We start from the raw sequence: 14544 nt of genomic DNA, 5'->3' as shown, positions 1-14544 counted from the left end.
AATTGGTTGCATGATTGCTGTCGACGATGTCCAATCGGTCCCTCACAGTAACGAATTGACGATCGTCGTCCCGATGGGGGACTTTGATGATCCTTTCGAAGTTGGTGTGGGCTTGTGCGAGCCCGTGGTGCATCATCACTGATCAATGGAGCTCCTTGGGAGGTGCCGTGGCGCTGATACACAACGCAGCCGCCTCCACAACATTTTGAGTGACACTCCGAGCTCTTGACACTGTAACGTAATTCAGTGGGTTTCCATCCATCGACGATTTGAGTACAGGAGGCCGGGCGCAATTGCAACAAAGAAGACCAAGAGCAGCTCCAACAATCAAGAGTTCAGGTCGTGTTGGATAAAGCACAATGGCAGGCATAACGCCCCAAGCTCAGCAAGGGCTTGGACCAACTCCAGGTCGCAAGTCTCTGATACTGTGCTTCGATGGTGGGCAAACAACGTCGCCAATGACCCATGATCTTGACTGATTCTGGCAAAATCCAGGCACGGGCAACAAATTCCAGGGCAACCAAAGCGATTCGAATATCATCAAGATTTTCAACCTGCTCGATCGTCAAGACAGCAGTCAATGTCAGCATCTGAGCGCAGTGCAGGAGGAAGTAAGAACACGCTGACCAGCTCACAGTCCACTATTACCAGCCTGGTATTGGCACTTATGTCGAGACCAGCTCTTTATCCCGGAAGAGTACATATGGCCGCATCAAGTCGTGGTGTAAGTGCCAGATTATTCAGCTTAGTAGCGAGACGCTGATATGTTCCTCAGATACCAAAGCAAAGGACCAGGCTGTGGGAACGAGTTTCGGAGAGCATGTAATGGCAGGATACAAGGTTGGTACTTCAACAATGCTTGAAGAGCCTGGACTGAAAAGTTAGTTTTTGATGCGATACTACAATGACGGCGACGCCATCTACTTTTTCGGGTTCAGTCGGGGCGCTTACACAGCTCGATTTCTTGCACAAATGCTTGACTACGTCGGCTTGTTAAGTGCCGGTAACGAGGAGATGCTGCGATTCGGTGAGCTAGCATTGTCTCAAATCAATCTGCGTAATATACTGACTTTGCTAAAGCCTGGAAGACCTTCTCGCGATGGTGAGAATCCACCGAGACGCCCTCGAGCAGTTGACTGACGCCGTCCAGGCAAATGAGAACAGACGAAACCGAAGAGGAGAAGCGCAAAAAGCTGGAGACGTTCGAGTTCATGAAGAAGTTTCGGGAAACATTCAGCAGGCCCGTCTGTCGCATCGAGTTCATTGGCCTGTTCGATTGTGTCAACAGTGTTCCTCAATTCGAATCTGCTTGGATGACACGGTCAAAGTTTCCGTGAGCACCTTCGGAATGGAGTACTTTCGAGCCCTGCTAATGTTCGCCAAGGTACACTGCGAAGACCACGGCTCGCGTGATTAGACACGCGGTATCTATTGACGAGAGACGTGCCAAGTATGTCTTGTTCCCGCCAAACAATGAGAGCGATGTGGCTGACGCAAATACGCAGGTTCCGACAAGACCTGATCTCAGAGCGACGACATGGCGTCGCTGGCGCAGAACGTCACCACAATTTCGGCGAATTAGGAGACCAGATTGCAGAGCACATGCACTTGCATTCCTCGGAACATGTTCAAGAGAAGGAGAAGCCAAGGCCGCAGAGTGCAAAGAGGCCATCCATGAAGAAGAGCCACAACTCCGAGGCATTGTTCCGGGCAGATAGGAGACGAAAGCACCGAGCTCTTCAGCAAATACCTGCAAGTTCGGCGGCCTCTCAGATCTCGGTCAACTCTGCAAACATCGTCTCGCAGATTGAGCATGACAACAACCGAAACGGTGTGCTGGACGATGATGATCGTCAGGATATACTCGAAGTCTGGTTCGCAGGCCAGCATGGTGATATCGGCGGAGGTAAGTCTTGGTTCTCTCTACCTCGGGCACGCGGTGTTTCACTGTGTCCAGAAGCTGATCGCATTGTCCAGGCTGGCCATTGAGCAAAGGCGAAGATCGGCCTTTGAGTGACATTGCTCTGATGTGGATTCTGCGAGAGGCTCAAAAAGCAGGCATGCCGTTAGACCCTGACAAGGTCAAAGCTTCGAATCTCTTCCCCGACGAGCCAGAGCCAGACGTGGACGTGGAGGCACCGCTGTTGCAAGTTGAGGGCCAGGAGGTGCCTGAAAGCCCGAAAGCAACGTTTGACGGGCCAGCTTGGACTGAAGAGATCCATCGCATTGCTACGACAAGCAAAACGCATGACTCGCTGAGATTTGGAGGTGGCCTCGGGTGGAGTGCGGTCGCAGCGTGGAAATTTATGGAGTGTAAGTCCTCGCTTTGAGTTCGAGTGTCAGTAAGTGCAACCGACTAACAGTATGGGCAGGGCTGCCATTTCGCCGCATGGATTTGCAAGACGATGGTAGCTGGAAAGCGATCTCCTGGCCGTTGCCTCGTGGTGAAACTCGCGATATGAATCACGACTGCAAGATCCACCACTCGGTCATCAAACGCATGGAGCACGATCCATCATATCGGCCGGGTAACCTGATCGTCGGAGGAGGCGGCCGTGGATTTATCAGGGCTCCGAAAGAATATGGACTAGGTGCGTGGGAGATTATTCTCGAGCCAGGCGATGCCATTGGAGAGGTGAAAAGGAAAGTCCAGACCGAGTCGAACGGGTCGGCGAACGGCGCGGCATCGAATGGCAAATCGAAATAGTATGATCTGAGGCGAGCTTCTATTGCTTCTGATAGTGATGTAGGTGAGTGTCACTAAAGTCGCGAAAGTCTATACGACGTGTTGTTTTGATGGACAGGTGACACTCCGCCAATCATGAGCAGGCTTGGCAGTCATGAGAAAGGGGCCAAAATCAGACTTCGACATCTACACTCCTGCATCAACTTCCGCTCGAAGTGGGACGAAATGGCCACTTCGAGCGGAATCATGAACTGCTACCGCCACACCTCCGCTGCAAGAGGGTTTAAGCGCTGGTACTTCCGATTATTTAGAAAGTCTGATGAATATCCCGGTTTGAGTTGGATGAAGATGGGAGGGGCGATCTATTCCGGTCTCGTCTATGAAGGCAGGACGTCTCTTCCGCTGAGAAAAGACACTAAATCATACGGTTACGCCAGCAGGCAAGTAGGTGATCAGGCTAGTCTCGGGTTTCATGAGGAGCAACTGCCCGGACTACTGCTCAGTTTCAAGAGCAACATTTGACATCTCCGTCGGATGTTGCTCCACGGCAAATGCTATTGAATTCTGGGATTGAACAGTATGTTTGAAAGACTACCTTTACAGACCTGAGTCGGCCTCCCGTTGCGATCCGAGACGTGATTGTTTGCAGTCGGACGTCAACTATGTCATGCGAGTGTAGACACCTGCACGGTACGGTCTCTGCCACAGCAAAGATGCGGGTTCCTTTAAGACAGCTGAATGTCGAACATAAGAATCAATGAGAGCGCCATCTATACATGAAAGCTTTCACATCATCAAGCAACGTCAGCATCGATCATCTACGTGTGTGCGGGCCTCAACTAAAGCTCATGTCATCTCCTGACTACTCAGACATCCACCCACAATTCGATCCACCATGAGACCAACGACTATCATCGCCATCACGCATGCGTTCGCGCTTGCGAGTGCAATGGCCGTCTCCCCGAACAAATACGTTGCGACACTTCTCCGTCGTCACTGGTCGAATGATTTGAGCTTTTTGGAATCGTACACAATCAGATGGAGGGAAAGGAAGATCAGATATGTACCTTGATGTTGGTAGAGACTGACACTATATACAGAAAAGGTTATGCAAGGCGAGACGTCCTCTTCTTCGACGTTCCAGAACACATCCACAGGTCTCGGGACAAATGTTGCAATAAAGAGGCCGTTGTTCAGGTATTGAAGCGAGTAGGCTTCAGCGGAACCATAGAAGCCATCACATTACCATTCCCAGTGAATGTGATTGGCTGCACTTGTACCTTCCTTGGACCAACAAAACTCCCATCTTTGCTGTAATAACAGTCGTACGCGAGCCAGGGTTTGCCGTCGGGGCCAGTAAATGTCGAGGCGGAACCTGGACCTTGAACACCGTTGGTGGTGCTGTTCTGCAGAATGGTGGTAATGGGCAGTCCGCTCCATGTGCTACGACTGACGAGGTTGGAGCTGGTGGATGTAGAGAGCCGCCGGACGTTGTAAAAGGGGGTCTGATACATATTCTCGCTCCAGAAAATGTTCACGGTATCACCCTGCACTAGTGCGCCAGGGGCTTCTTGCACAGGCGGATTCCCTGTCGTGCTGACAATGAGAGCAGCATTTGCAACAGTTGTCTCGCTGGTGAGCTGAGCAATGTAAATGCTGTGGCCGGAGTATCCGTACAAGAGGTACTTCTTGCCGTTGACGTCGAACGCTTGACTGTCGTACCCGACGAGGACCTTGCCATTTTCATCTTTAATCTGTCCGAGTTCCTTCCAGCCTTTGGTAAGATCAGTTCCCGTGTTTTGCAACACCCTGATGCCACTGCTCTGAGGATTGATGGCGACCGTGATGATGTAGTTATTGGTGCCATATTTATAGAAGCCGGTATCGTTGGGGGTATACGTCGTGTTCCAGATAGTGTAGTCGTTCGCCTGGTCTGACAAGACAGTGTTGAGATCATTCGAAATTTGGAGCGTTACCAAGTTTCTGCCATTGGCGGCCGGCACGGCAATGTTTGGAAAATAGTACTGGCGAGTCCCGGACACCACTTGTGAGAAAGCGCTCGGGTCCTTTCCTATGCCAAGGGCATTCTGAACGCCCTGAACAGTCTGTCGCTCCTCCAGTGGACTCGCACTGGCGAAGACACTGGCGATCGCTGTGATCCCCAAGAGTTGCTTCAACATTGCTCTGTCCAATGTCGGGCTGAACTGGGGTGCTAACGAAGCCGGGGAAGAATGTCAAGGGAATAGAAAATCTTTCTGGTTTAGGAGCGTCAGATGCACCTTTTGTGCAAAAGAAGTCGATCTTAACTCAGCGAAGCTGCGTGTCTGCTGTCTAGAGGAAAAGGTGCGAATTCTGTAACGCTTAAATACATGTTCACGGCGCTCAGAAGCACAACTCACTCGCCATTACAGCCTTACAGTCCATGCTGTCTCCAGCAATAGCGTCTGAGAAAGCATGCATTGTGTTAGGTGGTCCAACTGATCCTTGTGTGGTGGGAAACGCTGCCCTTCATCCTTCGCTCTCTAGCGCAGTTTTCCCCATGGGGGTCGGCTCCGCGGGTCCGCTACTACATATGCAAGCATCGAGTAACGAAATGCTACTGATTGGACGAGCATGAGACCTCGTAGGTTCAAAAGTTGATTTGTACTGACTGTTTGTCCCTGCGCTTACTATGTGGAGGAGATCCGAGGAGGCAGAGATCAGATCAAGGGGCAAGGGTGCACGGACTTCACGTTCACATGCAGCTAGTGCGCGGACCTTGATTGGAGTTGGGGAAGTGGTGGATGCTGCCAACACTTTTGTACATATCTTCGCCAAACATGACAAGTTAAGAGTTAGGCGCTACCGAAGTGATATAGCACCGTTCCGCTTTAATGGACAGTTTTGTTGACTTCATCGGCCGGAATCTTTTCCCTCCGGCCGTGCCACTCGTGTGTATGGACCGGTCGATGTAGACTGCGGAGCCTCGCTCGTTAAGGGTTTCAGGTCCCATCTCGGCCCAACAGCCTGACATCCTGATAGCTTTGCTCAAGCATTAGAGCATGGAAGAGCGGTTTGTCCTTCCATTGAAACCTTCCGTCGTCATTCTTCCACGTTGTTTTGGACATAGTAGAGGTTCCATGCTTTTCTTCATGACCTTCGCCAGATGTAGCGGCATGAAAGTACATTTTCCCTGCCAGGGAACTCTCGTGACAACATTTGTAGGACATGTTTCGGGCTCAGGCCATGCTTACGACGAAGCCATCGCCTTTTTCACCCTCCTCGGTGTCAGAGTCGTTGAAGAAACCTCATTACCATCCCAGCCAAAGCGATGGCTTACCATACGACCACCAGGACCTCCATCTTCATCCCGCAGCACGGACTTAGACTGACCCCAACAGCAAAACAGACCTGGGCCAAATGTGAAGTCTTGGCAGACGTCGGGTTTGGAGCGTGGGAGGGCCTGCAAGGCTGATATTTGCAAGATGTCACACAAGACTGGATTTGGAGGCAACAGGTGAGTTTCATGGATGTGAGGTAGTCGTCAGATGGCCAGCTGACCATGGGACCTTTTGGGTTTGGTCGCGACGGACTTGGTGTGGAAGGGCTCGCGACAGATGGCGAATGTTTGCTGTTGTGCGGTACTTGCCTCCTTTGGCTTTGGCCGACGATTTCACTTTAGTGCTGCCGAGCCGTGAGAGCAAAGAGTACAGAGATCAACTCGGGGTCGCATCCAGAGCAGGATCGACGTAAGTGTCCAAAGTATCGTCCACGTCCCGAAGATCTAGACTGAGAGGAGATGCTGCGGGGCATTCACGCCACATAGCACGGGCGTGGGTGTTGGATGGCAAAACCCAAACGGCGTAATTGATCCCAGCCAGCGCTAATCATGGCCTGTCTGCATTGGAGCTGAAGCCGATATTGTCAGGTCTGGGTGGTCAGCTAGACAACTCATGTACGCTCCGAGGCAGAGCAAATTGTGTGGTACTTCCTCGGTACAGTCAAACCTGGATAACGTAATATTCCGTAGGAACATAACCTCTTTAACGCTATACTTTCAGCTTTAACTTCTAAAATTCGGTGTAAACCTCTTACCTGCCTATATTACCTTAACCTAATTAATTTATTAGCTAAACTAGGTATTAAAAAGATACTTTTAGACCGTAAGATACCTAGCCTTTTAGTCTCTTAAAAGAAGGCCTTTTATTAATATATATAATAATACCCTTAGCTAACTTAAAAATAACTCTAGTAGTAGTTCTTAAACGAATTTTAGCGTAGTATAATATAGCCTATAGTCTTAGAAAGCCTCTTAACTAAATATAACTTCTTAGATAGTAGCTACGATCTACTACTATAGAAGAAGTAACGCCTCCGTATATCTTACTAGCTAGAGCTTAAGACTACTCTATTCTAATAGTACTAATAGAATAAAGAGGATAGTATTATAACTAGTAATTTAATTAAGAAGTAGGTAGCTAGGTTTTAGAAGAGACTACTATAATACCGTAAAATAGAGGTACCTATATTTAGTAATAGCTAGCTATAAGGCTTTAAGTTAAGGTATAATATTAAGTAAAGAGTAAGATACGGAGAGGCTAGAAATATAGACTCTTAGGTACTTAAAAAGTAGCTTATTATAGTACGGGCTATTATAAGCTAGTTTGCCCTTTTAGACTACTATAACTATAACGAGACTAGCTTGTTCTATAAGTATATACTAGACAAATTACTTATAAGCTAGGCTAGGCTAGGAACTAAGTAAAATAAAGCTAGGATTACTATATATTTATATATAAATACGGATAGTAGTAATAAACTACCTCTTTAGTTTATTAGTAAAGCTATATACCCTCGCTACTTTAGTACAGCTAATATTTAACTATTAGTACTAGATTATATTTATAAAGCTAATAATAAGGCGTAGATAAATATAGATTTTATAGCTAAATAGCTATACTAGTTCTTAAGAAGGGTTAGCTAGAGAAAGGTTCTACTTATTATAGATAACTTTAGTACCTATACTATAGCTATCTAACTTATATAGACTTAGTAGCTACTATATAATATTATATTTATATAGCTTCCTCTAAATATAATATTACGGAGCTAGCTACTAGATTAAAGTATTATCTATTAAGCTAAGACTACTCTATAGGGTTTATATAGGTATCGAACATAGTAGAAGTAACTAAATTAATAAATAATAGTAGGAACTAACCTAGGTGTAATTATATTAGTTAGTTATAGGAAGTAGGAGGACTAAAAAGAGGTAAGCTCCCTTTAGTTATATAACTCTTAGTATTAATACCTTAGGTATCCGTCTTAGCCTACCTATCTAGACTATACTATCTAATACTCCTACTTAGGCTAGTATATATATCTTCTCTATTCCTAATAAGGATACTTATATTAGGCGTAGATCCTACTTTCTATCTAGTAGCTAATTAGAGCTATTTATTTAACTACTAGCTAGTTAGTTAAGTAGTATAATTCTAGACTATAGAAGTTACCCCTAAGTAGATATCCGCTAAGCGTTCCCGCGCTCTTAGGCTCTATCTAATAATTAGGGTATACGATAGGAATCTAGAGGTATAGGTTTAATTCCTATACTAGCTAACTCTTTTTACTCTAAGGTTAGGTCTAGTAAGAAGATCTAAGCGATAGTATATAAAGTAAAAGAATTTTCCTCTATCTAGTTAGGTGTTAGAACCTATTCTACTACTATAGTATAGTAGTAATAGCTATAGTATAACTCCTAGGTCTAGTATTCTATATAATCTTACTTTTACTAAAAGCCGAAGGTAAGATTATATAGCCCCTTTTTATCCCTAGGCTATATAAAGTTACTTTATAAACTCTTAGAATTAAGGTCTATTTTTTTTTTTTATACTATTATAGATATAAGTATTTTTAATAAGTATTAAAGCTACTTAATTGTCTCTATTTAAGATTACTAGCTTTAGGCTATTAACTATACTTCTATCTACTTTAATAAGTAGTTAAAATAAGTATTCTCCTATTAGCTCTATATAGTCTACTTCTTTTAAGAGTATAGAGAGAAACTAAGCCTACTTTATATATATATTTATTACTATATACTTAGCCTCTATTATTAATATTACTATAGACTTCTACTTTCTACTTATCTAAAAAACTAGTACTCTATAGAGGAAGAATATATACCTAAGGATTAAAACTCTATCCTACTTATCTATTATATAGTTAGAATCTAAGTATCCCTATAGTTTATTATTCTCTCCTCTTCTAAATATAATTCCTAGATCTAGATAAAATCTAAGATATCTTCTAAGCTTTTTTAATAATCTTTATCGAGGGCGCGATATTTTCGCGCCCCGTTCGGACTGCTTTTACGGCCTTTTTCGGGCGTACTTTTACTAGATTTCCTACGCGCCCCTACGCTTTTAGCTACGATCGGTCCGGCCCGTACGTCCGCTTAACCCCGGTCGCTTTACCTCTATTAAACTCTCTTTCCGGAGCCTAAAATAGAGGGCTTAACTTTCGACGTAGCCGCCTAACCCTAGGGGTATTATACTATCGTATAGCTATATTACGCCCGTGCCGCCGCCTTTTATTAGCCCCCCGGGGCCCTCTATTATTACCGTCGATCCGCGCTTCTTTCTCGCCTCCTCTTACCGTACTTTTAACCTCCTAGCTAGCGTACTATTATAGCGAGCTCGATTAAACCTCGCCTTTACCGCCGAGATTATACCGCCCCTCGATTAGCTATCTACGCTATCTAGGACCTCGATACTATAGACGTAGGCTTAGCGGAATACTATCGCTATAGAGAAGAGGAGTTTAACGATACCTCGTATACGTAGAAGATCTATAAAGTAGGTATAGAGAGCTTAAGTAATTAGATTAAAGAGCTATAGTACTAGTATACGAGATACACCTTTTAAAGTTAACGGTAAACTAACTAGCGCTAGGTTAGATATTACGAGTACGTCGAAAAAGAGCTAATAGGTATATTAAAAGCTATACCTATTAAGGTTCTTAATAACTTCTTCTACTATATCCTCTACGTACGACGGGCTAGTATACGTTACGCTAGTACCCTATAGACCTATTAGAATATATTTACGCTTATACGGCGGAAAAAGACGGGTATTATAGATATTAACCCTCTCGTTAAGACTTAGATATACGGCGTAAGCTATCCTATTATACTATCCCTCCGTCCTATTTACGTACTAATAATACGTAGATACGCTAGAGACTAGCTATAGATTTCGAGCTAAGTACGGAGAGGAAACTAAAAGTAATCGTACGGGCCGAGGACGAATTCGAGCTACTAAAGGTCCTCTAGGGCTCGAGTCGAGTACCTATAGAGTACGAGCGCTTAAGAGTATAGCTAGCGTTATTAATTTAGCTCGTAGGAATTACTAGTAGTCGCCTAAGTACTCTAATAGGTATTATATATAGCGACTTTGCGCTCTCTCTCTTTAAAGATCCGGAGGGAGGTAAATAGCCGAGGCTTGTTATTAACGTTACCCTTACCTAAATAAAGAGCTATCTAGGTCTAAAGGCTTAGTACGTAGCTATTATCTAATAATTTCTATCTATTAGCTAACGAGATCGTTATAGTAATACGATCCCTATCCCGTAAGTCGTAAGCGAGCCGTACCTTCTTCTCTACCCTTAGATTATACTCCTAGGTCTAATATTTACCGATAAAGTGTTTAACGGACTTACTAAACCCGACTAACTCTTCCGCTTAAAAGTTACTCTAGGTCTGTACGAGTAGCGGCTACTAATTAAAGAAGAGTAGTAGCGGATTCCTATCTTTCGCTAGCTTAAGAACGAAGCGCACGGCGTAGTTGTGTCGCTAGACTTAGCTGCGACCGCGATCTAGCTACGAGACAAACTTAACGCCTTAGGCAAGGCTATAGGCTTCTACCTTCCGGTCGGCCCGTACTACTTCCGACGGGGTGCAGGTGAAGCTTTCGATAGCAGTAGTAAGTACTGCGCGTAGGCACACCCGTACCGATCGCTAAAACACATCAGGCTACATTAGCGACTTATAGCGAAACCTTATCCTACAGTATACCTCCTCCGCCGTCTTCTAGAACAGCTACTTGTCTCGATATATTACGGCGGATACATAGGCTGCCTTTCGCGGTCTTGAGCCGCAAACGGCGGTTATACGAGCGGCTAGTAGCATGTCGCGCACAATCGATCCTCGTCGGCTAACGGCGCTTACAGCCGAGTAGCAGTCCTAAGTTGCAAGACACCTAGAGATTAGACTACTTCGAAGGTATCGGAAAGGGCTTAAGAGCAAGATCCGTAATTAGTATAGGACAATTACTCGAGCAAGGGGCTCGGCTATCTACAATGTCTATCGAGATACGATCCGCGACTGCTAGAACACAAGTAAGGCCGTCCGTAAGGCGATAATCGCCGAGAGTAGGAGACTGTACTAACGATATCAGCCTACACTAGATATCGAGCGGTAACTGAACGATAGCGTCGACAAGAGGCCGTAGAACGCCGGGACAGAGGACGAATAACCCCTAAGCAGCTATCGTTCTCGGGCGCTTAACGCACTCCTTACCTTTGTCACTTTAGACCTAGAGGAAGAAAGCAGGCGTCGCTCCGAAGCTATCGCTGCCGTAGCTGCACTGAGCTAAAGGCGTGAGCCGGTCATGCCTAAAGTCTGCCGCCCTCGCAGCGTGAATACACTATCGACGCTATTAGAAGATGATGATAAGAAGGATGAAGTATCCCCGTCTTTTCTACTGGTGTGTCACCCTACACAATGCATATTCTGCCTAGGGGACACGACGCTGCCCTCCGAGCGCCGCGCAAAGGAGTTCCACAGTCGAGGGACTTTGAGGAGACATTTCCAAAATCGACATCTACAGTACCTCCCGGATGACGAGCGAGTCGAATGTCCACATCCTCGCTGCAAGATCACTTTGAACAGCAAAATGCACCTCCAGAATCACGCAGAGGTGGTGCACAAGACTGTTACGTGACAGCAACTGGTGCCTATCCCCTCAGGACCTACTGCTGCGGCTGGTTTTTCTTTGCCAACACTTAACAGATGAGAGAAGGAACAGCATAGTCCTGGATCGGGAAGCCCTGTTGCTGACACCTATGTTCTCATTGTCGACACATCAATCCTTGACTTCTGATGCGCCGAACTGAATATTGTACATCAAAAGAAACACTTTCACTTGTAGCATCCGTCGTCGATGAAGATGGCGGGGCTTTCAAAGATTTACCTCCGTAAGATCGGCTGATTGCTGCGGCGATGACAGAGGTGCCCACCATCGACAGTCTCTTGTTGCCATCAGGCGTGACCTGCCAATGTATCACGATTCCAACACCGGGGGCTTGCAAAGCTTCTCGTAAAAGGTCAATGTCTTGAAAAGAGTAGCCAAGTATGCCCTACGCTCGCTGTGGATCACAGCTTCTGGACATGATGGAGAATGCTTCCTGACTGGCGACCCTTATACAAGCCGAAAGAGCTCTGATGATTGCCCTGGATCAGAGTGTGGACACCAATAGGGATCTCTCTCTGTCGCATCGTATTGCCCATGGATTTTGCACCTACGGTGCATTAGCTTGGATGTCGGGGCTCGGACAGGGTTTCGCCGCTCGAATGTCGACCTACACAGTGCATCTTCTGTCTCGGGGCGACGAAGTTTTCCATGGAACAAAAGGAGTTCCACAGTCGCGGCACTTTCCAGAGACATTTTCGCAATCGCCATCTCCGGTTCTTTCCCGATGACCAGCTAGTCGATTGCCCTCATCCTCGATGCAGTATTACACTGCACAACAAAAGGCACTTACAGAACAACGCAGAGACCATCCACAAGACCGCGACATGAGCGCATCTAGCTTCATTCTCGCCCTCGACTTGGCTTACGGTGGCCGAGACAAAATCGGAAAGCACAGTCGGGAAATTTCATCTCATAAGGAACAAAGGGTTGACGGGACCAAGCTTAGAATCTCAATTGGTCGCATATTAATCGGCGTGCTGGAAACAGACCTTGAAGCCGGCAATCACCAACTTCACAATGATCATACTATGTGCGAAGCATAACATTGACATCTGTCAAGTTGAATATCTTAAGTTTCTCTCCAGCACCCGGCACGTCATGTCACAATGAACGCTCCAAGTTTGGACGTTGACTTCGCCGCGAGTAGATGAATAAGTCCTACGGTGGAAATCTCGTTGAACTCGCTTCACGGGCCCACCGCTTCGCCTCCGCTTGCCAGAAGCCAATCACTTGCGGTCAGACACGGAATAATTTCCGAAACGCCGGCGACTCGCCTTTGGAAAAGACAAACGTCTCGAGACTTGGGCAGATATGGATAGGCACGCCTTCTCCAATTTTTGCAGCAACAACCGAATATGTCTGAAACAACGCCCGCTGGACATTCCCTGGAAAATCCCTTGGATGCTGACATACTACAGACATTCTCTGAAGACGAACGTCACGAGCCGTGGTTTCCCCGGGTATACAGCGCAGAGCAAGACTTACCGTTCGCCGCGGATGGTGTTTCGCCGTCGCTTCCCGGGAGGCGCATTGAGAACGCTATAGGTATTTACGAACCATTTCGAGAGCTTCGATGTGTCCGCAAGTTCATCACCGAGCACGGAATGGATGCAGGAGAACCATCGATCCGACGACAGATGGTCCAGGAGGCGAAATTATTGTACGCTGCTCGCCATTACCATGTCGTTCGGCTCCTACAGACATACTTTCAAGCATTTGATGAGGACGAATACCCATTCGCGATTATTATGGAGAGGGTTGACAAGAATCTTCGACACTATCTACGGCGAGGAAGGACGCCCTCGGCGTCGTGGTTCGGTTGTCTGATCCAAGTGGTCCACTATATTCATGGACTTGGCATTCGTCACCGAGATATAAAAACCAGGAATATCTTAATCAAGGACGGGAGGCCTTTGCTTGCGGACTTTGGCCTGTCTCAAATGGGATTAGGGAAGACAATGCCCACAACCATTGCCACCCGCATCCCTGGCCGAACCCCCGGCTACTGTGCTCCAGAAGTTGCCAACGGTAGCACTCGTGGTCGATCTGCAGACATATTTTCTTTGGGTGCAGTATTCCTTGAAATGCTTGCAGCGCTAGAGGGACCACAAAGCCTGGGACATCTCCGCAGTATCGTTCCCGAAGATAGTGGTTCTTACAGCGAGAATGTTGGCAACCTTCAAAATTGAATGGTCAACGAATTCCATCCGGAGTCTTGGCGACAAGACGTTTTGGCTCTTTGTCAGAAAATGCTCCTCGCTGATCGACATGCTCGACCGTCTGCGGACCAGGTTCTGCAGGAGTGGTTATCGTTGCACGGTCCCTCCTCCTCGCTACTATGTAGGTGTGGAGAGGATCAATGTGTTAGTCCAGATGAGCAATTGGTTGCGGCATGCCAAAGTGGGTCGATAGACGACGTTGCAGCCTCATTGGAAAGGGTCTCAAAGCCTCAGATCTCGCGCGCGATTCATTTTGCTGCAACACGGGGGTCTGCGACCATGGTTCGAATGTTACTGGAAACCGGCGCAGCCGTGGATGCTCGAACTGCTGTTGGGCAGACCGCGTTGCAATGTGCGAGTCAAAATGGATGTCTCGATGTGGTCCAACTACTTTTGCAAAGCGGTGCAGACATCGATGCTCAAGACGAAAAGGGACGGACGGCTTTGCAAGGAGCAGCCGCACATGGGCACGAGGCGATTGTGAGTGCACTTCTGGATGCCCACGCAAATACGTCTCTCAAAGACCGCGACGGAAGAACAGCACTTACTTTTGCATCCCAGAGGCTCTTCTTGCGTATTCAGGCGATGTTGCAAAGGGCAGCGCAATAAGTCTCCAAATCGTGGAAGT

The 14544-nt window shown here is 46.8% G+C and overlaps 4 protein-coding genes and 1 non-coding gene across 5 annotated transcripts; 4 read left to right on the top strand and 1 right to left on the bottom strand.

Annotated features, from left to right (window-relative positions):
- Window positions 1–359: 359 nt before the first annotated feature.
- M409DRAFT_67693 (uncharacterized protein) lies at window positions 360–2707 on the top strand (the record flags this gene model as incomplete). The annotated part of the gene is made up of 11 exons (XM_033817515.1): window positions 360–438; window positions 496–582; window positions 638–724; window positions 776–840; window positions 886–1027; window positions 1081–1102; window positions 1151–1333; window positions 1385–1450; window positions 1506–1906; window positions 1978–2313; window positions 2373–2707. 11 exons carry the CDS (start codon window positions 360–362, stop codon window positions 2705–2707), a joined length of 1803 nt encoding a protein of 600 aa, XP_033665420.1.
- A 1172-nt stretch (window positions 2708–3879) lies between these two features.
- On the bottom strand, window positions 3880–4866 carry M409DRAFT_24931 (glycoside hydrolase family 43 protein; the record flags this gene model as incomplete). The annotated part of the gene is made up of 1 exon (XM_033807457.1): window positions 3880–4866. One exon carries the CDS (start codon window positions 4864–4866, stop codon window positions 3880–3882), a length of 987 nt encoding a protein of 328 aa, XP_033665419.1.
- Window positions 4867–8135: 3269 nt separating this feature from the next.
- On the top strand, window positions 8136–8284 carry M409DRAFT_t44. Its single transcript has one exon. It is a non-coding gene; the product is annotated as a tRNA-Tyr (tRNA).
- A 4768-nt stretch (window positions 8285–13052) lies between these two features.
- Window positions 13053–13886, top strand: M409DRAFT_56370 (uncharacterized protein; the record flags this gene model as incomplete). The annotated part of the gene is made up of 1 exon (XM_033813274.1): window positions 13053–13886. One exon carries the CDS (start codon window positions 13053–13055, stop codon window positions 13884–13886), a length of 834 nt encoding a protein of 277 aa, XP_033665418.1.
- Window positions 13887–14162: 276 nt separating this feature from the next.
- On the top strand, window positions 14163–14462 carry M409DRAFT_32793 (uncharacterized protein; the record flags this gene model as incomplete). Its single annotated transcript, XM_033810261.1, has 1 exon — window positions 14163–14462. A coding segment is annotated over one exon (300 nt), but the record flags the coding sequence as incomplete, so codon positions are not given.
- Window positions 14463–14544: the final 82 nt, after the last annotated feature.

Source organism: Zasmidium cellare, assembly GCF_010093935.1.
Source record: "Zasmidium cellare ATCC 36951 unplaced genomic scaffold M409scaffold_25, whole genome shotgun sequence".
Classification (NCBI taxonomy): Eukaryota; Fungi; Ascomycota; class Dothideomycetes; order Mycosphaerellales; family Mycosphaerellaceae; genus Zasmidium; species Zasmidium cellare.
This window is presented reverse-complemented; position numbering and strand designations above follow the sequence as displayed.